The sequence below is a fragment of the Melanotaenia boesemani genome, chromosome 8, assembly GCF_017639745.1.
Source record: "Melanotaenia boesemani isolate fMelBoe1 chromosome 8, fMelBoe1.pri, whole genome shotgun sequence".
NCBI lineage: Eukaryota > Metazoa > Chordata > Actinopteri > Atheriniformes > Melanotaeniidae > Melanotaenia > Melanotaenia boesemani.
The window spans coordinates 23,970,392-23,994,026 of NC_055689.1; the positions used below are offsets into that span (position 1 = coordinate 23,970,392).

The 23,635-nt window shown below is 36.9% G+C and overlaps 3 protein-coding genes across 7 annotated transcripts; 2 read left to right on the forward strand and 1 right to left on the reverse strand.

The window, feature by feature from the left end:
- Positions 1-2,285: 2,285 nt before the first annotated feature.
- Positions 2,286-11,351, forward strand: LOC121644793 (tropomyosin alpha-1 chain-like). Of its 4 annotated transcripts, none has more exons than XM_041992987.1 (9): positions 2,286-2,648; positions 4,897-5,022; positions 9,045-9,178; positions 9,626-9,743; positions 9,827-9,897; positions 10,006-10,081; positions 10,302-10,364; positions 10,447-10,516; positions 11,157-11,351. In XM_041992987.1, the coding sequence occupies exons 1-9, from the start codon at positions 2,535-2,537 to the stop codon at positions 11,237-11,239; spliced, it is 855 nt and encodes a 284-aa protein (XP_041848921.1). In that variant the 5' UTR covers positions 2,286-2,534; the 3' UTR covers positions 11,240-11,351. The 4 variants fall into 4 exon arrangements, with proteins under 4 accessions (XP_041848921.1, XP_041848920.1, XP_041848923.1 ...); XM_041992986.1 differs by lacking the exon at positions 11,157-11,351 and adding an exon at positions 10,711-10,941 and having other exon boundaries at positions 2,289-2,648; XM_041992989.1 differs by lacking the exons at positions 2,286-2,648; positions 4,897-5,022 and adding an exon at positions 7,324-7,618.
- Positions 11,352-12,994: 1,643 nt separating this feature from the next.
- LOC121644767 (ras-related protein Rab-8A-like) lies at positions 12,995-18,668 on the forward strand. The gene is made up of 8 exons (XM_041992944.1): positions 12,995-13,146; positions 13,719-13,779; positions 13,984-14,044; positions 14,155-14,232; positions 14,333-14,422; positions 14,570-14,635; positions 15,866-15,916; positions 16,047-18,668. Exons 1-8 carry the CDS (start codon positions 13,023-13,025, stop codon positions 16,134-16,136), a joined length of 621 nt encoding a protein of 206 aa, XP_041848878.1. The 5' UTR covers positions 12,995-13,022; the 3' UTR covers positions 16,137-18,668.
- A 60-nt stretch (positions 18,669-18,728) lies between these two features.
- Positions 18,729-22,331, reverse strand: cib3 (calcium and integrin binding family member 3). Of its 2 annotated transcripts, none has more exons than XM_041992946.1 (6): positions 22,192-22,331; positions 21,723-21,757; positions 21,200-21,311; positions 20,612-20,759; positions 19,292-19,454; positions 18,729-19,207 (listed from the first exon to the last, which is right to left on the reverse strand). In XM_041992946.1, the coding sequence occupies exons 1-6, from the start codon at positions 22,240-22,242 to the stop codon at positions 19,186-19,188; spliced, it is 531 nt and encodes a 176-aa protein (XP_041848880.1). In that variant the 5' UTR covers positions 22,243-22,331; the 3' UTR covers positions 18,729-19,185. The 2 variants fall into 2 exon arrangements, with proteins under 2 accessions (XP_041848880.1, XP_041848879.1); XM_041992945.1 differs by having other exon boundaries at positions 19,292-19,487.
- Positions 22,332-23,635: the final 1,304 nt, after the last annotated feature.

A 23,635-nucleotide genomic window follows, 5' to 3' on the forward strand; every position in this document is an offset into this window, starting at 1 on the left:
CACCACAAAGGTGTTAGACTGGATAACTCCCATGTGCAGGTGTTGCCTCAGCAGCCTTTTAGAAACACATTGAGAACAACTTTTCGTGTGTGTAGAGTGGATGTTCATGCCAACATTTAAAACCCAACTTTGCAAGTCTGTTTTCTTCACAGTAGCTCTCATATAAACGGTACAGTTGCTCCATTCTCATAGCTTTGTGATTTATACTTAGCAGGATTTATACTTAACTGTACTCCCAAGGTGATGCTGTGGCGTTTGGGGGAGTTTTTGCCATATAAGGAGAAGAGGAGTTTAGCTTGGTTTCCTGTGGGAGGGTTCTGATTTCTCTCACTCCTCTCCTGATTCACTCTGTCTCTGTTTACCTCTCCTTAACTTCCCCCCCACTTCTCTCCTTATACTCTCAACCCAGTTTTTTTTATCACTGCAAAAGCTGAACAAGTTTCTTCAAGTAAAAATTCTAACAGAAAAGATCAGTATTTGATACAGTTTGTTGTATAACAACACATGCAGCCAACATCTTGACAAACCAAACAGTCCAGAGACACCATTCTTATTATTCAATGTCATGGTCTAAGTTTGTGTTAATGCAGCAACTTAGGGAATATCAAACATCAACCGCTTTTATAAACATTGCCAAATATGTCAGTTTTCCTTCTTCTGTTAAAGAAAGCTATGATATTCCACTTAAAGTGATGGCAGGCAGGCTCTAAGTTTAGGGGGAAGAAAAGATTTGTGCATCCAGATTTTCTTAAGATTGGACTTGATAGATTACCTCTGGAACTTTCTGGGAGGCCAAGTTTAAAACACAGGTACAAATGGTTTTTCAGGACTTTGTGTAAATGTGTATCACATTTCTTTACGTATCTGTTGGTGTGGTGTGAGGCACAAGGGGCTCCACAAGAACAGAGAATTTCTTCTTATGCATCTACAAGTAATAATAAACATTAAAAAACCTAAATTTAAAATGTTTTTAAGTTTGTGCTTTTTTTTTGTCATCTTCCCTACATGATCCAAATTGCTTTTAAAGAACACATTTAATTTCACAAGCAAATGCATTAACAACACATGCAGAATGCTTAGAAAATGCATTTTGTTAGGTGTTGTTCCAATTTGTTCATCCTGCACAGCATCCTCTGCACCAACACACAGACTGGATAGATTCTTCACAAAGAGTAATATTAACTATGGGAAAAATAAAGCAGAAACATAAAAAAACAACACACACACACACACACACACACACACACACACACACAAAAACAACAAACAAGATATGCATTTGTCAGAGTTTATCTTCAGATGTGACTTGAGCTGCTACGACATAAACTCTTCTCTGGGTTTCCTTTCAGTCTTTATTTTTAGCCAGGGCAGCTGGCACAGGGGTGCTGAATGCAGGCAGACATGTTCATTAGTGGCAATGTCACCAACACACACACACAGGCTCTTCCCACTCACTAAATCGATTCACATTTTTAACTTTTTTATTTTACATAAATAGCAGATTTCAAGACATAAACAGAAGTGTCATTATCAACATCATAATCCACTCAGCTGTCATCTTTTTTGTTATATTTTTCCTTTCATTTCTTTTCTGATCTCAGTTTCTCTGTAATTAAAGAGCATAATGTAAAAAGTTAAGCATCACTCATTTAAAAAAAAAAATCTCATGCAAAAATCATATACATATCGCCTCTTTTTATTTGGTGTGCCTTACAAATCACAGAAAGCAGATCTAAATAAAGGTCTGCCAAACCAATGGTAATTAAGAGAATCTCAGTTGCTGTGGACCTGTGGTTTGTGTCTAAGTAGTTCGACTGTAACGCTCCGCCTGTCTGCTGTAGATCATATGCAGACAGCGCTTTCCCCCAAATTTTCTTTGGCTGGATCATTTTCCATCCAGCCCTTTTTCATTCAGTGGTAGAATGAAAACTATGTCCTTTCTAACCAACTCTGGTATTAGCATCAATTTGAACATTCCTAAGTCAAAGCACAGACATATAGATAGCCCAAAACAGGGGGAAAAGAACTCATATTACTAAAATGAACGATGTTCTTTTGAGTACTGAGTTTTGGATCTTTCTTTTTGTCTGCAATTCCTCTCTTGTTCTGTCAAAACAAAAAATCCAAACAAGTACATTGTCTGACAGTCTACATCAAGTTGTTTACTTGAGAGGTGAAGTTTAGATTGGGGGGGTGGGGGGGCAGAAAGTTCTAATGTAGTCAAGGCAGGGAGTGGCAGAAGGGGTGAACGGATGGGAAAGGGCTGTCACTGGGGACTGGGGCTGCCTCCAAACCCCCAGTCAAGTTTAAATCACACAGAGCTCCACCGACTCTCAGTTTGCATCCTCCTGTCTCCTCCTCTGCTCTGAGCTCCCAACAGTCTCGCCTCTTCCCTTCATCTGCCCGCTTCTCTTGACCGTCAGCCTTGAGAAGTCTCCTTTGAGGCTTCCCTCTCCGAAACAAGAAAAAGAAACAAAATATATATATTTTTTTCTTTTCTGAGGCCTGTGAGATACTGAGAACCAACAGTCGCCATGGAGGCCATCAAGAAGAAGATGCAGATGCTAAAGCTGGACAAGGAGAATGCCATCGACAGGGCAGAGCAGGCAGAGACTGACAAGAAGTCTGCAGAAGATAAATGCAAGCAGGTGAGATGTGGCTGATAAACCACTGGATGGTCAAATTCTTCTGAACTTCATTCAACCAACAGCAGAGCATTTTAATAATGGATTGTTATAATAATTCAAATAAAACTTTATAAGAACATTTACTAAATACAATAAATGTGCATCTGCAAAAATAGACACTTTTAAAATAAAATTGATATTTGTGATTTATTGTAAATTTATTAACTCTGGATCTATGATTAAATTGATAAAAGTCACACTGCAGGACTGCAGCATTTTTGGAAAATAGTATGTATCTTGGAATAGATTTATTTCATTTTTGAGTCTCTGTGATTTATTAATAACTGAAATTTGAGTTCCAGTGATGAATATTTCTATCATTATTAGATTTCTTTTACATCAATAATGAAAACAATTCAATGTGAATAAATTACTATGAACATATGAGACTAAATTTTGTTGTTAAAATGAATTATCATTACTATCTATCCTGAGACAAAGAAAGAAACAAAAGGCATTGTGAAAGCATATCTGCAGACTGGGAAGAGCATGTCCCAACTGCTGAATAACAGGGAGCAACTAACTCTGTCTCCCTTGAGGTGTTGTAGGCAGGAGAAAGTGGAGGATATCCACAGAGAAGCATAAATAAAATGACAGCTCTCCAACTTGACTATGAATCAAAGGGATTATATAAAGTTATATGAGTGCCACTGCAGGAGTTAAAACACATTCCCTAAAGCAGTTACTGCTTTCTTTTCTTTAGGCTCAGTTGCTCAGCATCCTTATCTAAACTAAAGTCTGAGAGAAAACGTCACAAATTGTTCAAACACTGCAGCACCAGACATCCATATTTGGTGCTGCAGCGCTAGAGCCTCTGACAGCTAGATATTTCCAAGCCTCCCTTAATGATAGCATACTTGTAACACGTGAGACAAACAAAGTAGAATCTGGAAATGTAATAGGACATATGAGGTTTCTAAAAAGAGGCAATTATTGCACAGTTGGAGGTGGTGTCGTCATTGTAGAGGTACGGGTGGAATGCTACAGAGGTGGGAGTTGGGGAGGCTCAGACAAAGCCAGGAGCTACACAGAAGCAAATGGAGGAAAAAAATCCTCCCTCTGGTGCCTAATACCCTAATCATACCCTCAGAGAGCAAAGGGAGTGACAGTTGTCAGTGGCACTGCGCATATGGACCCCCGGCATGTCTTCCACATTGGCGAACAGTCAGCGTGAAATCTAAGAAGATTATGCAGAGCTTTTTAGTTTGTTAGGATGGCAGGGATACAGGCAGTGCTAAGAAACACTTTCTTTGCTATTCTTGGCAAGATGAATTGAACACCATGGAGCAGTCAGGCTGACAGAAGGCTCTGAAAATACACAAAGACTAATATGCAATATCAGCATCTATTACACAGAGCATCAGACTCAGACTCCTGCAGCAATTACAGGACTGGGTCGGCCAAATTACAAAAGAATTCCAAAAATTCAGAGGCCGTCTATCTTTTCAGATGGAATGTTCCAGTTCGCTCTGATAATCCACAGACCTCATGGAGAATGGTTTACAAAGGAGCTACTTTCTACTGATGAAAAATTGGATTTGTTGGAAGCATGATAGATCATTTAAACAAATCCTAGATGTTTTGTTATTTCTTTTAATTTTCTACATATGTTTTAGCCTCCATAGACTGTAAGTGTAAAGACATTTGTGGTTTTCAAAGGATGAAATAGCTCAACATGTGCAAAAATAGAAAAACATTTTTTATTTTATCCCAGCTTTATAATATAATGATATACATATATTTATTGTACTCATAAGATGAAACTGACAGACTTTAGTGCTTCGACGAGTAAATACCCCTCAGAGCATCCAAAAATGGCTGGATTTCTTTCAGGAAGAATTGTTTATGTTACCCCAGAATGAATGAAAAAAACTGACCAAAAAGAAAATATCAACATCAATGACAAATCAATCAATACACAAAATTAATAAAAACATCAATGAAGTTATTTTGGCACTTCCAAATATCCCAGATTGACATATTTAGTCAAATACTACACAAACTAAATGGGGGTTTCTCAATCTATGTGTCGTGTGACATCAATTTGGGCATTTAAATGAGAATATTTTAAATCATTAACAATCATTTGGTATAAGTACATATCACCCTATAAAAACAAAGCAGGAGAATCTCAAATCATTGTGTGCTTATACTTATGTCCACATGACACAAACTTGTTTTGTTACTGATTTCTTGTCTTGTTTGTCAGCTGGAGGATGAGCTGCTCGCTCTGCAGAAGAAACTGAAGGGAACAGAGGATGAGCTGGACAAGTACTCTGAGGCTCTAAAGGATGCTCAGGAGAAACTGGAGCTGTCAGAGAAGAAGGCCACAGATGTGAGTTAACCACAAATCCTCCATCTGAAACACATTATTCACATAACAGTGGCACCACAACTTCTTAGTCTCCCTCCTATGAAGTATCAAAATCTATTCATACTGATGGACTTAATGAGCAGCCCATGATTACAAAAAGATTATTCAAGTTCTTTGACAAATTAATTTGAATTTAAATCACTGAATGAAGTGTTGCTTCTGCCCAAAAAAGCAATGTCTGGACTCGCAGGAAAATGTTATCTAATCCCTTAGAACACCTTACAATACCTTAGTGATAAAACAAGAGAGCAGCATGATGAAAACACTTACATTCAGTTACAGAATAAAAACACATAAAAGGCAAGGGAAGTTTATTTGTATAAAATAATAACATAGGAAAATCACACTATTAGAATTATTGTTTTAATTTTGACAAACCTCCTGCTTTTGTGCCACTATTAATTTTCTATGTAGAACCAACAAACCCTAGATGAATTATGGAATGACTCATTTTGATCTTCTCAGACAGTGCTGAGAATCACTAAGTGACTGGATCCACTGTGAGTGCTGCAACTGAGCTATTTCTCAAGCACAGACAAAACTTAGCCGGCCTGTAGCCGACCAGGAATCCCAGGAATGCAGCTTGAGCAAACAGAGAACCCCATACTGCAGTGTCTAATGAAATCGATGCTTTGGCCTTTTTTGGGGTGGAGCTATCATACTCTTCTCTATTGAGCCTTACAGTCCATGTGCAATGGTAATATGACAGCTGACACATAAAGAAGTCCTACGTGTACATACATCCTTTTCCAGGAAAAAAAATAATAAAAAAAAAGAGAAAGAGTTCTAATTATAAGTTATCTTTAGTTATTATTCATTTAAACTAAGTAAAAATAAAGTTCGAGCACAAGAAATATGAATTGTGTGTATGTGTGTTTACAATGCTGAATCTGATTTATTTAAAAGGTGCTCAGTTTCTAAATACAAATTAAAAGACAGCTTTTAAATTAGTTTATATTTCTCTTAATAGTACTTTAGAATAAATTATTTATCCACCACTAAAGATATTACTCAGCAGTATTCTTGTTATGAAAAGTTTTCCTATTCCTCTTTAAGCAGCGCAAAACATTTTTACTGGAAATAAAAACATTGCCTCATGTAGATCTTGTCACCCACTGCAACTTACATCTAAGCAGCACATCCAAATAATAATTTCTAATCCTTTATCCTTTTTTCTTTTCTTTTCTTTATTTATTTTTTTAATTGATTTGGTGAATAATAGTTTCATACAACTGAACTTGATATCTAGCACACAGAATTATGCAAACAGACCTCCATAGCGTAGCCCTTCACTGTTACTGACAACAGGTGAGAGCAAGTAAGACCTTAAAGGTCAAAAGTGCCAACAGGTGACTTCAGGTGCATTTAATCCGGTTCAAAAGCCATTTTCTAATATATGCATGGGTGAGGACGGTAGTAGTACATTAACCCCTTAAGTGAAGATTAATGTGTCATCCAACAGTCTGCCATCCACTGACCAATTTAATAAAGAAATAAATAAACAAACATCACTTAACATGTCCTTCGAAGTAAAATATTACATGGGAAAAATAAGTAAAAAATATTGCAATCTTAAAAAAACATGTTTGGAAAAGAAGACAAATAAATAACAAAACATGTCCACCATTAATAGTTCCTGTAATGTGCTTTACTGATTATGTAGGGTACTGATGAAAGGTCAGCATAAGACAATTAATCCAGGCATTTCTCTGAGGAAGAAAGAATGAGGAGGTGCTGAAGGAATGTTCAATGGCTGCGGGTCGTGTCTGCAAACAAATCCACTTACATTCCAAAGCCCTGCAGGTCAACAACCACAGCTGAACAAGATTATAAACGCCACACCCCACTGGTGACCCTTCCCTTTAAGAGTTAATTCTGTGGACCTTTGATTTCTATAAAGCTTACAACTTCCTCCCACTGCTGCCTCTCTCTAACGTTATCATATACCATCAGATATACTGTGATTCACATGATTCATAAATGATTCATCCAGAACCCTTCCTGTCTTGGTCTTCCACTCCCTCTAATGAGAGCAGGAAAAAAACGCAGCTTGTTTTAATACCTTACGTTTGCCATATAAGTCCACAATACAAAACCCAGACTTCCACTCGCACAAAAAGTGACATAACACACCTCTTTTGTGGAGGAAAAGCTCCGTCCCTTCCCCTCCTGGGTCCTGTGATGTCATCTCAGTCAGGCTTCTTCACAGGATTGGAGGACCTCGTCATAAATTTCCTGAAAACTTCCAGCCTTTTTTTTTTCTTTTTACCCATCCCATCCCAGCCCTGATTTCCTGCTCGAGAACAAAAACGAAAAGAAGAAGAAAAGTTTTCCTTGGAGCTTGAAACTTCACCGTAACTCAGTAATTCGCGGATAAAGACTGCCAGCTATCTTTGGGGGTTATTTGTTTTTCGGCGTTTGAGGAAACCAAACAATCGACATTATGGAGATGGTGAAGAAGAAAATCCAAACTCTTCAGCAGCAAGTTGAGGAGGCAGAAGACCGAGCACTGGGAGTACAAAGGGAGCTGGACACAGAACGCGAACTGCGTGAAAAAGTGAGACCATTTATCATTTATTCACCAGCAGGAGCATTGCTCGGTTTTAATGCTCACATTCCCGTGAAGCACCTTTTTTTTCTTTTCTTTCATTGCGCAAGAAAGAATCGGCTAAATGTTGTAATGAGACGCATATAACTCATAAAGAAACCTAACTGTTGTAAATGTTGATTTGTTACTGTTTTTCAGCTTTTTATGTTAGCTTCAGTCTGGTCGCTTTTCTCTCTCTTCTTTTTTTTTTTTTTGCGTTATTCTTCAAACTTCTTTGTAGACTTTTGTCTAACATCAACCCGCCCACTCAAACACCTAGAAATGTATCGAGCTTCTTCTTCAGCATCATGATAACTGAATGCATATTTAAATGTGAGAAAATTGTATATTTTATTGGCCTTTAAATCCCTTTAAACATTCAGAAATTTTGTTCGAGCCTTTCGACTAAATAACATTTGACACAAAGCCTGTCAGAAATTAGGAGTAACTCTTCCTCCTCCTCCTCCTCCTCCTCTACACAGGAAGAAGAGAAGTAGTTATCTGTGATATCAGTCTTGCAGGAAACAGCCTGTAAAGAAGCTGTTTACCATGTCAGACTTTTTTTCAGGGTTAAAATCAAAGTCACTATATTTTTGAAGTACCTGGTTAGTCTGCAAAGTTCTGAACTTGTTGCTGCTAAAAGCTAAACAAGCAAGAGATCAAAGGTAGTAAAAGCTTCAAGCAGCACAGACTTGGCCCTTCGCACCTTTGGGAACGTCAGGTCCTACCCCAGCAGAGATTTTATTGCAGGCGTCGAGATGTCTTCAAACCTGGAGTCTAATCAGAAGTTGCACAAATGAGTTTCATATCACTTCCTGTGAGCATTGCATACATGGCATTAAGGAGCAGGCATTAATTAGGCCACACTGAATCATTTTCATGTACATGATGATATTTGTCACTTATGGCTGGTTTCCTTTTATCCAACTCAACACTGACTGTTTGGATATGAACATCTTGGGGTATTTTCTGTTTCATGGTAAGACATGGAAATTCACTGCTTGGGCATGCTGCTGATGACAGCTTAGAAGACTTAAAAAAAAACCTAAGAGCAAATGGAAGATTAAATGAGCACAGATGGAAAAAAAATGCTTCATAAATGATGAGTTGTTTCGTATAGTGTTGGTGTCGGGATCTCCTACATGTCTACCACATCACTTAAAATAATGTGATCCTCTCTGACAGAAAAAAAGAGTAAAATTTATCAGGTTTAAGAGGGTTTAAGAACTGTCAATAAACATTTGGTTACAGGAGTGTGATTTAATATAAAACATTTGGTAAACAGTGATTATCAATCATATGTTAACCCTAAGCATAGCCTCCCTGTTTTATCAGCTGTATGATTGTTAGCTGACCTCTGGTCTCTCTTTGCCATCTTCTCTCTGTGTGGTGAAAGGCTGAGGGTGATGTGGCATCTCTGAACCGCCGCATCCAGCTGGTGGAGGAGGAGCTGGACCGGGCCCAGGAGAGACTGGCCACCGCCCTGCAGAAACTGGAGGAGGCTGAGAAGGCTGCAGATGAGAGTGAAAGGTGACACATATGTAGTACATTTAAATGTACTTATAAATCTGCAGGTTTCAAGATAAAAGGATTTTATTCCTGATGTCAAAACTGCGCTGTCCACAATCCTTTGCTATATGTGTTTAGATTTTAACCGCCCAACAGCCATAATTGAACTGGCTTCAACCACCCAAGCTTTTATAGTGGATTTGTGTGTGGGGGGTTTTTTTTTTCTTCATTGGTAACACTGGAAACTCCTTCCTTACAATTTTTCCCCAAAATTTCAGGAGTCATTTTGGCTTCTGGAATGCCCCATTAGTAGTTTCATTAACATCAGTTTACCACCAAACTATAGTTTTAGTCATTATCAGTCACAATTTTAAATATTTAACACTGAAATCCACACCCAGCTTATATAAGTAATATCACGCTGTTGAGTCCAATTGTTGATCTAAGTATTATCTTCCTTATTTCTAGGGGCATGAAGGTGATTGAGAACAGAGCCATGAAAGATGAGGAGAAGATGGAGATTCAAGAGATGCAGCTCAAAGAGGCCAAACACATTGCTGAAGAGGCCGACCGCAAATATGAGGAGGTACATACTCAGAGATCAGCTGTTTTTTTTTTTTCCAAATAGCTTTTTTGCTTAATAGTGGCTTTCTCTCTTTTTAACTCCAGGTTGCCCGTAAACTGGTAATCCTTGAGGGGGAACTGGAAAGAGCAGAAGAGAGGGCAGAAATTGCAGAGCTGTAAGCAAAAATACAATGAAATAATAATAATTAAAAAAAAAAAGTTATATGCTAGCACCACTCAGTTGTTACCAAGATAACACGTGAACTTGTTTCCCTGTTCTCCAGTAAGTGCAGTGACCTGGAGGAGGAGCTTAAGAATGTCACCAACAACCTCAAGTCTCTAGAGGCTCAGTCTGATAAGGTTGCTGCTTGATATCACAACTTCACACATTCACACTCCATAAGCAGTCGCCCATCAGTTACTAGCGTTACAGCACACATAGACTTTCATCCTAATTTCTAACCAAAAGGAAAAGACAAATGTCTGGTAGGATGAATACTGATGGTGGAATAACACACGTTCACAATTATTATTATTATTATTACAATATAATGATTGAACTTTTTATTTCTTCATGCAGTACTCTGTGAAAGAAGACAAATATGAAGAGGAGATTAAAGTCCTTAATGACAGGCTTAAAGAGGTAAATTTTCTTCTTGGAGCTGCCCATGTTCTGTTGGGTGAGCTGTGTCTGGATGATTAATATGCTTTACTGTTTTACCAAGGCCGAAACCCGTGCAGAATTTGCAGAAAGGACAGTGGCTAAGCTGGAAAAGACCATTGATGACTTAGAAGGTACGATTCTTTTCAGCGCTTCACTCCACTCCTATATGAGGCTGCACTTTTTATTTACTGAACATATTTTAAAATCATTGCTATGCTTAATATTTAATCTGCTCTCTGTGATTTTTCTTTTTCCTCCTCCCCGGTCTGCATCCTTCTGCTATTTTCCTCTTCCTGCTGCTTTCTCTCTGCCATTTGACCTGCAGATGAGCTGTACACTCAGAAGCTGAAATACAAGGCTATCAGCGAGGAGCTGGATCATGCCCTCAATGATATGAACACCTTGTAAAGCTCCCATTTGCCCTGTGATACATTCACTTTCTCTTTGTCCCTCTCTGCCTTATTAGAAGCACTTTGCCTCTTTTCCCTTTGCTATCACTGCTACTTTCTTGTTTTGCTATGGACTGAAGCTCAATAAAAAATATTTTTCTCTTTTACTCTGACTTATGTCGTTCACTTATTCCCTTTGATATTCTTTCCACTATAAAAGGCCAGATTTTTAAGTTTATACCATGCATATGGTTTAAACGTATGTTGCTCAATCTTTTGTTTGCTCTATTAAATGAGATATGTTTTATTAGTATACCCTCTACTCTTATGTGATGAATCCATCTGTTTACTGACAAGCCATTGCTGTTACTTTTTATTGCAGAGAACCTATCACATGCAAAAGAGGAAAACATAGGAATGCACCAAGTCCTGGACCAAACACTGCTGGAGCTCAATAGCTTGTAAAACCCCAAGAAGAACGTCTGACAATTTAAAAAACAAAAAAAGTGTTTTGTAAGAGATATTTTCTACATGCCATCCGTTCTTTGAAATTTCACAACTATCTGTGACTGATAAACACATGTAGCCCTTTTATATATTTATGGTCCTTTTGTTTCTTTTCATTAAAATAAATGGTTTTGGGTCCATACAGTTTCAGTATTGGTGCTAGAAATTGCCTTGTAGACCAAACTCTGAGCACAAATAAAGCTGGTGATGATGTCCGTTTCAATGCTGCTGCTGATGGTGTTGATATGCTGCTCTGTTCATATTTGTTTGGGTGTGGAGGCAATTTCAGCACACACCTATAAAGTTTACCAGGGCCAGGAAACAAAAAATCACACTTTAGTTTACATGCACAAACATGCACTGGGATTTCTGTATGCTCCAGTAATGCTGTATGTCATTAAAACACAACAGAGAAAAATAAGCTTTTGGTCCTATGACAGTAGCGCCAATGAAAACTTTCTTTTTTTTCAAATGATATATAGTATATCAGACTCTGTATTAAACAATTGTCAGATGGCAAAGTAACCATACAAGTTATTTATTAAATTATGTTGCCATCCAAAATTAACTGGACCCTGACTTTTTAGATACTGCTTTACTAAGAGTTAGGTTAAAAACATTCATCAACTAAGTCTGCATAGAAGAAGATCTGATGATGTGAATGACAGTTTTTTAAAACAAATTTCTAGATAATAATGTAAAGAATAATCACAGAAAGACACATCCTTAAATTTTCAGAGGTAATGTCAATTATGTTCACAACTGGGTTACAATTATGCATGTATCAACCTAATTAATGTTATCAATAATCTCTACAAGACATGAGATTCCCTGCCTGTTCATACAAATACAGTCCGGATCAAAATCACAGCGTCTCCTGAGTTATAAGCACATAATTTGGTATAGCTTCAAAAAGAAAAACAAAAAATAAATCTACGTACAAGCACAGGCACATTCAGTTAAACATAGAGGTTCTGTCATAATGTGGGACTGTGTTTTTAAGGTACCTGAATATATGAAAAGAATAAGGACAACTGAAGCTTATAATGACTATTTTTTTAGAGCAAAATGTTTAATCCAGTGACAAAAATAAAAAAAAATGAGGGGGTCCTGGATCTTTTCTTTATTTAAAAACTTTGGACATGCATAAAAGACTTCATCTTAAATGAGTCTAAACACTTTACTGTGCAAAGCTTATAGTAACTACTATAAGTAAGAGCCGTCTTCCGCAAACAATTATTTGATGAAGTGCCCATGACAGTGCCAGGCTAATCCATATTTTGTATCAACATTTTCATTTCACAGTATAAAAGCTATTTGTTCTTACAGATAAAACATTGACATTTTATCCAGATATATTTACTATACCAAACTGGTTAGTTTTTATACATTTCTGAAGATATTCTAATTTGGACTCACATTTATATCAACATCCAATTTGTGGATGTTGATATTTCTGACCAGGGATGCATTCTGTAGAAATTCATTTAATATATCAACAAGCATAGTAAGTGGTCATATGTACACAGCATTTTAATGCTGTAACAGCGCTGCTAATGCCAAATTGTGAAGTTATATTTGTTTTGTAAATACCTTCTAGTTGTGTTTAAAAGACTGTGTCGTAAATGTTTGATAAACGCTTCTGGTCCTAAGCTGCATGCGAATTCCGGACCAACAGGGGGCGCCATTCCTGTTCTTATACATCCCCTCTTCACCGGGCGGGATTTCCGCAATATCAAGTATGGCGAAAACGTACGACTATTTGTTTAAATTACTGTTAATCGGTGACTCTGGTGTCGGGAAGACATGTGTTCTCTTCAGGTTTTCAGAGGACGCATTCAACTCAACATTTATCTCAACAATAGGTACGTTTTTAGAGGGAAAAGAAACTGTGCCGTTCTGTGTGTTTACAATGCGCAGATGGGTAACCTCTGCGGGTTCGTGTACTTGCTGGAATGCTTGTTATGCTTTGTTTAATACTGGAGATAACTAGGTTTTCTTGGCTATTAAAACACAAATTATTATTCGCGTAGATTGTGTCGATTTAATTAAATGGCTACTCTGTAAGGGAAAAATATAGTTTACATTGCGTGAGATACATGCACCGGTTTTTAAGTTGATGCTGTATGACACATTCATGCCGGTTGGCATTCTTGCCAGCTAATGCTAGCAGTTAGCCACATAGCGTTAGCCGTTAGGCCCGTCTACATTCTGGCACCGGAAAGCCCATCGTGTCGCGCCTAATGGTTATTCCATACAAGCATGGTTTTACTGTTTGTTGATCATACACGTCTTACGACATTTCCTTGTTGTTGTTTATTTTAATGTTTTTTTTTCTACTACTGCAGCAGCATCTTTTTTTGTGATTGACAGGCTAGACTGAAGCATAGAAGCTAACGTTATGATTGACATGCATGATCCTTCTTTATCCCTGTAGGCATTGATTTCAAGATTAGGACAATAGAGCTGGACGGCAAGAAGATAAAGTTACAGATATGGTAAGATTATTGTTATCTTTTAATGGTTGGACACGTGATATACCTGCATTTGGTGTTCTATACAAACTCTACTCAGGAAAATATAAAGCCGGTTTACCTTGTTTTAATAAGCTGCATTAAAAGATGTTTGAACTCTGGCAGTGTGCTGATTAATCACTACACCTGAAATTTTATGATTATCTTTGATATTTTACAAACTTTCAGGGATACAGCTGGTCAGGAGCGCTTCCGAACAATTACAACAGCCTACTACAGAGGAGCAATGGTGAGGGTCCTGCATATTTACACTCAATAGTTACTTAATTTAACTTTATAAGTAGCCAAGGCTGTAAAGTTATTTTTGTCTCAACACATGTGATTTATTGTTTTTTACAGGGCATTATGCTTGTCTACGACATCACCAATGAGAAATCCTTTGATAATATCAAAAACTGGATAAGGAACATAGAGGAAGTATGTACTTGTTCATATTTATCCTTATTTATACCTCAATTTTAAAATCTGAAAAGCTGCATGTACTATTTGTCATTTAATTTCTCTTATGTCAATCTAGCATGCATCATCTGATGTTGAGAAAATGGTTCTTGGCAACAAATGTGACATTAATGACAAGAGACAGGTATCCAAAGAGAAGGGAGAAAAGGTGAGACATTGGAACGAAGCTAAATTAATATACAATTAATATTGAATTGGTTGTTAATAATGTAAAAGGAATTCTGCTATACAGGTGAAACATGGAGGATGACTTAATAAAATGTAGCTGATTAATTCTCTTCCCATTTTCTTTCAGCTTGCACTAGAGTATGGAATTAAGTTCATGGAAACCAGTGCAAAGTCAAACATCAATGTAGAAAATGTAAGTAGCCATTCCTCCCATATGAAAATTAAGTTGACAGCAGTCAGATCCCTGTGTTTGACAAATCAAATTACATTTTGATAGGCAAGGTAAAACAAAGAGTTTTTCAGCATCTAAAACAACTTGTCAAAAAATTTCATGGTGTATTTTACACTATATTACTTACAGAGAAGAGAATCCTCATATAGACTCTCAGAGCAAAGCCACAGAGGCTTTTTCCGTCATTATTGTACTGAGTCTGAATAATTCTGGCCACATCTGGATTAAAATTGATGTGACATATTATTTTTCTTTTCTTGTCTTTTTTGTTTTTCTTTTAAAAGTGAAGACTGCATTAACAAAGAAGCTGCTGCAACTGTTACAGAGCATCCTCTTCCTGGCTGTGATGTTAACAATAAACAAGCCACTGTCTAGACCTCCCTGGTTTTAAGTACTTAGAAGTTATATTGTTAAATAAGACTATGTCCATCAGCTCTATGCTGGAACGTTGATGGTGATATAGCAAAATTAAGACATCCAAGTACTAATTATTCACTTACTGGCTGGATCAGTTTTGATGTGTGGTTGATTATTTAGCCTTTCTAACCTAAATAAAGAATTCCCACTGACACCTATTAACTCATTTTTGGGAGAGACCTGTTTCAGATAAATTACTATAATTTAAAAAAAAAAAAATTAAAATTTGAGTTCTTCTCTGTACATCTGTGTTCTTACCACAATATCAGACGAAGATTAAGGTAGAGATGACGGGTTCAGAATAGTGAAATTTAGTGGTAAAATGTAAATACTGGTATCAGTGAAGCGAGTACAGATGTAAAAGCAGCTAATTAAAAACATTTGAAGACACTGTGAGCTGACAGGGAGCAGCAAGTGCCTGAGGTTGTTCAAAGAGCTTTAAAAGTGTAGAATACTACAACCATGTTTCTGTCTTAATTTAACAATAACAGTCACAGAGCCAATGACGAATCATTAAGTAGAAACTTTAATCTAGTTATAGTCATAGTGTTATGTAACTGTTTAATCTGTTTACAAGTTACTTGTTCCGCCTTTGTTTAGTATTGAATTATCATGTTCATGAGCAGTATCACGTTCACCAGTGGTAACAATAAATTTCTCCCTGATTTTGTCTTTGCCCTTAAGATAATTTTCCCAACCATGTTACTTTTATGGGTGATTTAACCTTCTATGTGCAATCTGATTATTAACACGTGTGTTTGTTTGGACTCTCAGGCATTTTTGACACTTGCTAGGGACATCAAATCAAAAATGGACACGAAATTGGTAAGAAATGACAAGTAATCATGAAAATCTATAATTTATTATTATTATTATTATTATTATTATTATTAAGTTTTTCAAACTTGTGAAAAATCAGACAAGAATTAACTTTGGATGATCTAATTTTCTGCAGGAGGGCAACACGCCGCAGGGCAGCAGTCATGGAGTGAAGATCTCGGAGCCTCAGAAAAAGACCAGCTTCTTCCGCTGTACCCTGCTCTGAGGACTGAAGCCTTCCAGGCCGACTGGACAGAAATGGACTGTGCTTGTTCTCCTTGCCCTCACCACCACCACCTTGGTCAGTCCTCTTGGTCCACATAAATCACTATTCTGAGTAAGAAGAGGACTTCACCTCCTCTTTTAATCTTCTGAAAGCTTCCAGGGGTGCATCTCTTCCATTTTAAGATCCGCAGTCTGCTTGGGTCTGATTAGACTGGCTGGTGGAGGACCCAGCCTGGAGCATGATCCAGATGTTCCATATCACACAAAAGATGAGTCCTTAACTTTGTTCTACATACTCATATTTCATTCAGCCAGTAGCGCAACCAGTAGTGCAAAGAAGATGAAAAAAGAAAGAAAGGAAATATAAGATTTTTTAAAATTGATCTACAAATATATTAAGGTCTATTTTTAATAGTGCTCTTTCCCTTTTTATGTGAAAAATGCCAACCAGAGGTGGATTGGCTTGAGTGAAACAGAGTTGCACTTGCTTTCATTTTCATCGTATCAGTAAATATGTCGTCCAGATTACATTTTAATGGAAGGTTTCTTTTTTTCTATTTTTGCCCGAACTCTTTAGTTTGCATTTAGTTCAATCACATAATTTTACTAAAGTATGTGTCTCAGCATGCTCTGATCACTGCCCTGAACTCGTTTTGTTCTAGCCAGCAGAAAAGCAGTTTTGAAGCAAACGGCTTTAGACTCTAGTCGCCATTTTTGTTCGTGCTGCTTTCTAACGATCTGTGAACCATTTTAGAGGTTATGTTTCTATTCATGGCCTCTGACTTTTACATTCTGAAGTTCACCGTCTTGATATACAGAAAACTAATAAGTAAATTTAAAATGTTCTTTGCCCCTGCAATGAGCACTTAAAGTTAAACATGCCCAGTTAGAATCTCCTCATGTTCAAGAGAAACCCTCAAGTCTTAAATCATTAAAGGAAATAACAGTAGTATCTCCTATTCCACATGAGGCTGTTTATGTTTAATTATCCTAAAAGTTGGAAATTAGTTTCCTTTGTTGACCCATAAATAATTAAAGTTTAGAACTTTAATTATTTTCTTTTAAAGTTTTTCCTTAAGCTCTGTTTCAGAGTCAAGCTAAATGATACCTCTGGTTATTTGCTCAGCAATTGAAATCACTTGAAAGTTGCCACTGTAAGACCCTTCCATGCAGCTCTCCTCGCACTTTACCAGTAAATCGTGTGTTGTGTGTGTGTAGTCTGTGCCAGGTGATAGGTTTTCAATACAATTTTGATCTTTTAAATACTGGTAATATAAAAGGCATATAATACCAAAATTTTTACTCCACATACTTAAAAATTTCTTGCTGTTTGACTGCTAGCTGTCCACTGTCCTGATATCTGTTCACTTTAAAGCGTTTGCTTACTTCCACTGTAATTTATGTAAACTGATATATACAGTATTTAGATATAAAATATGAGTTTCAAACTTCTGTGTCCAAGCTACTGCCTGAGATTTTGTTGTTTTTTTGTAAAAGTAGTATTTTTTGGGGTTAAACATGAAAGCAGGTTTGATTTTAAGCTCTTTTGAAGTATGATGTTGCTGTTTAACTGTAGCTTTTTATTATGGCGGTTAGGTGGCGCCACAAGCACAAAACGCATCTTGGGCAACCACCCAAACTCCAATATAAGTCAGTATTTCATCAAAACTAAAGCTGTAGTTAATGTGTGATACCAATATTTATCTGATTCAGCTTCCATGTTACCTCATGTTTGCTTCCCCATTTTAGTTGCTTGTCTGAAAATCAGATTCATGTAATCTCATACATTGAGGGAGAATATGTCTTCGTTTGCCTGCACATTTTTAAATAGCAAATCATTTGGGATCCCATGTTTACCGTGACCATTTGTCTTAACCACTGTTACTCAGTTGTGTCATAGGTGAGCTATGCATTGTGAATCTTGGACCTGTGCATATTTGCGTGATGTACTTTTCAGACATAGACATGTACAGTTGAATGTATGGGCTTTTTTTCTTTTTTTTTTTTTTTTGGTCTTTCGTTTTGTGTCATTCACTGAGCCAAAAGAGGAAAAGAGAAAGGCTGACATTAATAAACTGCATGTCATCTTCAACCTCTTGGAGGCTTGTTGTTTGAAATGTGTAGACAGTGCTGTTCTCTTGTTTGAGTGATACTGTAGCTTTAAGTCATAAACAAATATGTAGGGAGCAAATGTGTGGGACTCAAAACCTTCTTTTTGGGGGGGGTTGAATGATGCATCCTGATTTTTTTTTTTTTTTTTCTTTTTTCTAAATAATATTTTTCTTAAGAATCATATCACATATCATAAAGTCAGCATTCCTTTGAATAGCCATATTTCCATTTTATCTGTTGTGACATTTATAAGGAGAATATTACATTTTGGGGGAAAAAAATGGGGAAAAAACATTGTAAATATCACATGGGGGGAGGGAAAGATCTACTTAAATTGTACTGTACTTTCTAAACCCATCTAAAATGTATCTACAATTTGTAGATATGTGTACTTTTGGTTTAATAAAATGATAAAAGTCAACTTTTGTGTTTTTGTGTCAGTGTTTTTATTGACTGGGATGTTAAAGGAAAAACAGCAATCGCTTGAGCCCGTGCTGAAGCTTGACTGCTTTCATGACAAATGGTTCTCCCGTCATCGGCCCGCTGGGAGCTGCTGGAATATTCTGGCATGTGTGTCTATTATAGTTCAGTGTAACCAAACCCTTTTAGATACAAAACAAATCTACTGTTGATGGTCATAATTAATGAGCCTTCTAGTGAACTGGCTGTGCCACCACCTGTTTGGGATGGCTTTTATTTCTGTGGCTGCAAAAGAAGCAGTGGATGCTGGTTCAGTATAAACATAAATCCAAGCTGTCTGCGGTCAGAGATTGTTAAGATTACTTCTTAAAAATAGAAGTTTGTTGCTTGAAAAGAAAAGACATTCACAAGGTGCAAATGTAGTTTTTTAGCGATTCCTTATCTTTTCACATGTTCAGTTTCAGTCCATCCTATGGGGCTGTTTTCATGTTAAAAAAAAAAAAAGTTGCTTGAAGTCCTTATATTCTTATGTGGAAGGTGCTGTTGACAAAGACAAAATAAAGAAAGTAAACATTATTTAATATTATAATTAACACATAACTTGCTTTGCTACTATGTGTTTACCTGAGAAAATCTGGAGCTCTGACAATCATGTGTTGGAAATCCTCAAGCGACAGACGACCATCGTTGTCCAGGTCGGCCTCATCCATCACCTTCTCACACACCATCCTCACCTCATCTTCTGTCAGCTCGTTACGAGTCAGCTTGTTCAGGGTCTTCTCCAGGTCTGACTTGCAGATAAAGTCGTCATTGTTGAAATCTTTGAAGAAGTATACAGTCCTTATTTTTATTGTTTTCTGATGGTAAACTATCAGTTTGATTTGGGTTAAAAAAAATTAAATATTTTGAATATTAAATTGACAGACTAAGTTTTGCAGCTTATATATTTTTGGTAATACTCTGCCACTTTCTTTTTTTCTTTTTGAAGGTTTCCTTGTCACATTTCTCTGGTAATGTGTACCTAGCTTCTTCATCTCTCGTGTTAATTAAGGATGGCACTGGTGCAAAACAAAAACTGGGCTTTAACAAGCTTCTTGCCTCCATAATGAGGCGGTTAATCATTAAAACATCCCTCACGGCATCCATCATGCTTACACCTCCACAACCCTTCAACAAAACTGCTACTCTGTCATATGGTGTAGTTTTGAAATGCATGATTCCCATGTTTCATGGAAGTAATTAAAGGTTTGTTGCACAAATATTTTTGGTTTTGGTAACAAGGGGCTGCTTTAAATAAAGTTACAGCTCTTCTGCTAATCCTGATCTAGTGTTTCTGTTGTTGGACACTTTTACATTTTATGTTTTTTTTTATTCATTTTGATATCTACAAATTTGAACTGATAGCATGCAAGGTCCTTTAACATTCTAATAATGTGTGTGTGTATAAAGAGAGGCAGCTTTTTTTTGTATCTAAAAATCGATTTACACAAAACATGTTGCAGACACAGTCGTGTCTTAGGTGCTGACTTTGGTTAAAGTTCAGCTGAAGTCTTGAAATGTCAAACTTATTGTCAGAATGACGGTCCTTAAATGTATTCCCAAAATGTATTTTAAAAGAAATTTAGGGGTTTATTTTTACTACTGTTCAACATTTATGCAAATCAACACAACAATGGATCATTTAGAGGTTTAACTATAATATTTCTGAAAAGCTTCATTAAAGAAATGGTCATAATTTCATCAGGAAATGGTGACATAATTTAAAGCACTTTTAAGAAAAATATTTTATTCCTTTTTTCTGGAAATTGACAGTATTTTCTAGTTATCCTATCATCCGATTGCTGTTTTGGATGTGTGTGAAAATTCCTTCATTTTGTTGCTTGTTTTTATTTCTTTTTTTTCAGTATTGTTTGTTTCATATGATTGAAAAATAAAATCAATTACCATATATTTTGAAAGCATAGTAGGCTTTGAGATCTCGAGGAGCCATCTCACTGAGAACTGAAAACATGTCCAAGAAGTCGTCCAGAGTCATGTTTCCCTCTCCATCCTCGGAGAAAACCTCGGCGATCCTCTGGCGAAATGGGTTGTCCTGAACAGACGACCAGAACTTTAATTGCCTGGCTGATAAAAATGTCAAAACGTAAACGCAGGCAACTGTGAACTTGTGCTTGTTGGAACTCTGTTCTACAAAGTTTTGACTTAGACTCATAGTTCATGTTCTTCCCTGAAAACCCAAGGTGCCTATAAAACTGTCACAGCTAGAAATAAAGTAGGAGGCCTGTTACGGCCTGTCAGTATAGGCATCCTGACACACCTGGTAACCTTGTTGTCACTGTTTAAAGAAGCATATAACTGAACCATTTCAACAGCTGTCCCCTCTAGGACCCACCAGTATTCTTCAAGTTTAAAGGAGTCGGGTTGCATATAACCTCTCAAAGAATTCTGTCGATTAGTTGGTCATTAATTATGGATTGGGAACAGAGGGGGAAAGTAGGTCTGCGGGGGTATGTGTGGAGCAGCGGGGCTTACCTTCAGCTCCGGCATGCTGCCAATCAGCTCATATGGTAACTTCACATCTGGGTGGTTGGTGTAGTCAAGAGGAACGAGCTGCGGTGCCAAATCCCGATAGCGGTAGAACAGTCTGAGCAGATAAAGTAAATAAATAAATCACTTTAAATATTAAATTGAAAGATATCTCTTATGTTTTGTAGACTTGCATTTTAAAAGCCCAGTTACATATCAAGAAGAAGCCAGCTCAACACTTCTGCTATTCATATGAAAATATTGCAAACATACAAAAATTCATTCATTTCCGAATGTGAAAACATACAGAAGCAATATTTCTAATAGCATGTGATCTCAGTGGTAGATTGCCCCACAGCAGGATGGGTCTTCTGACTGTGTAGTTTAGAGTTACAGCATGGTATTGTGCAGAGCTGAGCAAAATGAAGCTGTGCTTCATCCCTGGTGACTCAGAAATGATGATATTAAAGTGATGCAGCATTCTCTTTCTACATTGATGGCTGCAGAAACAAATCAACTGGTTGCCCACCTGAGAATTTCCTTTCTTGTAAAATATGTGCAGTCCTGCAAATACAAAGTATCGCAAGAGAGTTATTAAAATGATAGCTGATTTTACAGAGTGCATACAGCTTTTGTGTTTTTTACAGTCATGGAAGAACTATTTAGACAATGCCACACAAAAAATTATCATCAGAAGATTATTTACATATATATATATATATATATATATATATATATATATATATATATATATATATATATATATATATATATATATATATCACAATTATAACACATGAAAAAAAGGTAATACCATGCAGACTTCCTGATGCTTACTTGTAGAAGAAGTCTTAAAGGATGACACTAAATTAAATCAACAATCAGGGATGCACTGAACTTGCACCTCCACAAGAGCAGTTGCATCACATAACTCTTAGAAATGTTACAAGCAACATTTAAAATGTCTTATCAGGAGAGATACAGAATTATACTCCAACCTGATAGGCATCTAGCTGCTGTGTTGTAAAAATGGTCTGTTTATTCCCCATGTCTGCGCACAAACTCCAAGCTTCTGGTCCATTGCTGCTCCAGCATCACTGTTTTTTTTACGGTGGTAAGCCAGATATGAAATACTGGGACAAAGGGAGATCAGCGCCAATGAGGAGATCAGGTGTCAGGCCACAACGGGCCCTTTGGACGCCTCTATAATGGCAGCATTTCATCGTTTTCTCCATTGTGAATAGCAGCCCCTCTGACAATGAATAAGAGCTGTCGTTCAGCATCGTGCCAAGTGGTTTCAACCCTCTTTAGTGCCCTCTATGGCCAACGCCTCCTTCCCAGCTCAGGTTACATTCTTTAGAAACAAGGGTTTTGTAATGTACAAAAAGAGTTTTTGATGGGAGGCAAGTTTTGTTTTGGCTGACAACTTGAGGTTGTACATACATAAAAATGAAGCGTTTTCATGCTCACTTTTAAACCCAGTTGTCTGGCTTGTGGTTTTGACTCATAACTTTGCAGTTTAACCTCACATTAAAACTTACCATGCAGATTTACTTGTCCCTGTTTTGCACCTTTGCCTCACTCTGTTTGGATGCATGAGTCACAAAATCAAACTGTGCAATGTTTAAGTTCAGCGTACAAATTTTATTAATAAAAATCAATTCATTTTGTTAAAGAAATGCATTTATAAGCTGCTTGTTGAGCACTCTCACCAGAGCGCTTCAAAAGGCAAGAAGCTCATGTCGGAATTCACTCTTTCTTTTGTAAGAAAGGATCAACATGAAGAAAATGTTCTCTTTCTACTTTTTCTCAACTCATATAAACAAAAGATAATAAATGAATTTGCCACAACGACCTAAGACTTGTGGACATTCATGAAGTAAAATCAGCTCATCATGAGTTCATAAGATAAAGTCTCAATAATCCCATGAACACAGTTTTCTAAAACTTGAGATTTTCTTGCTTTTCAATGCTTCAAAAATAACTTTTGTAGCTGTAATTCACCAAACTATAACAAGTCAAATAAAAAAGGAGTCTGTGGAACTGCTGAACTGGACAAAGTCTGGCAGTTAAGGACCTGCAGAAGAAAGATTCCACTACCAAACATTTCCACACAGTGCAGGACAATTTCCATCTCTGCTTCATATTTTTAACAGAATTTAGTGTAAATGTTTAAAGTCAGTCATTGTGAAGTTTCTTGCTTGCTGATGGAGCCAGAATATTCAGCCATTTCCTTTGAAAAAAGTCCATTTGATTCACTATTAACAGGCAGTGGTGAAGCTGTGGCATTCCTGTGGTTTACTTGAGTCGTCTGACATGTGTTCTCTGCAGTCTGATTGAATCTGAATTCAATTTATCAAATTATTTTACTTTTAAGATTAAAAATACAAATTATTCCCTAATAAGACTTGAATTTATCACCTCTGCATGCCAATATTTAAA

Bases quoted from the DNA above. Each gene is read 5' to 3' on its own strand.
- LOC121644767 (XM_041992944.1), top strand. From the start codon at position 13,023: ATGGCGAAAACGTACGACTATTTGTTTAAATTACTGTTAATCGGTGAC. The intron at 13,147-13,718 runs GTACGTTTTTAG...TTATCCCTGTAG, and splicing joins AACATTTATCTCAACAATAG to GCATTGATTTCAAGATTAGG. The intron at 14,423-14,569 runs GTGAGACATTGG...ATTTTCTTTCAG, and splicing joins CCAAAGAGAAGGGAGAAAAG to CTTGCACTAGAGTATGGAAT.
- LOC121644793 (XM_041992987.1), top strand. From the start codon at position 2,535: ATGGAGGCCATCAAGAAGAAGATGCAGATGCTAAAGCTGGACAAGGAG. The intron at 9,898-10,005 runs GTAAGCAAAAAT...CCTGTTCTCCAG, and splicing joins AGGGCAGAAATTGCAGAGCT to TAAGTGCAGTGACCTGGAGG. The intron at 10,517-11,156 runs GTACGATTCTTT...TTTTTATTGCAG, and splicing joins GACCATTGATGACTTAGAAG to AGAACCTATCACATGCAAAA.
- cib3 (XM_041992945.1), bottom strand. From the start codon at position 22,242: ATGGGGAATAAACAGACCATTTTTACAACACAGCAGCTAGATGCCTAT. The intron at 21,758-22,191 runs GTTGGAGTATAA...TTGTATTTGCAG, and splicing joins AGCAGCTAGATGCCTATCAG to GACTGCACATATTTTACAAG. The intron at 21,312-21,722 runs GTGGGCAACCAG...TTATCTGCTCAG, and splicing joins ACAAGAAAGGAAATTCTCAG to ACTGTTCTACCGCTATCGGG.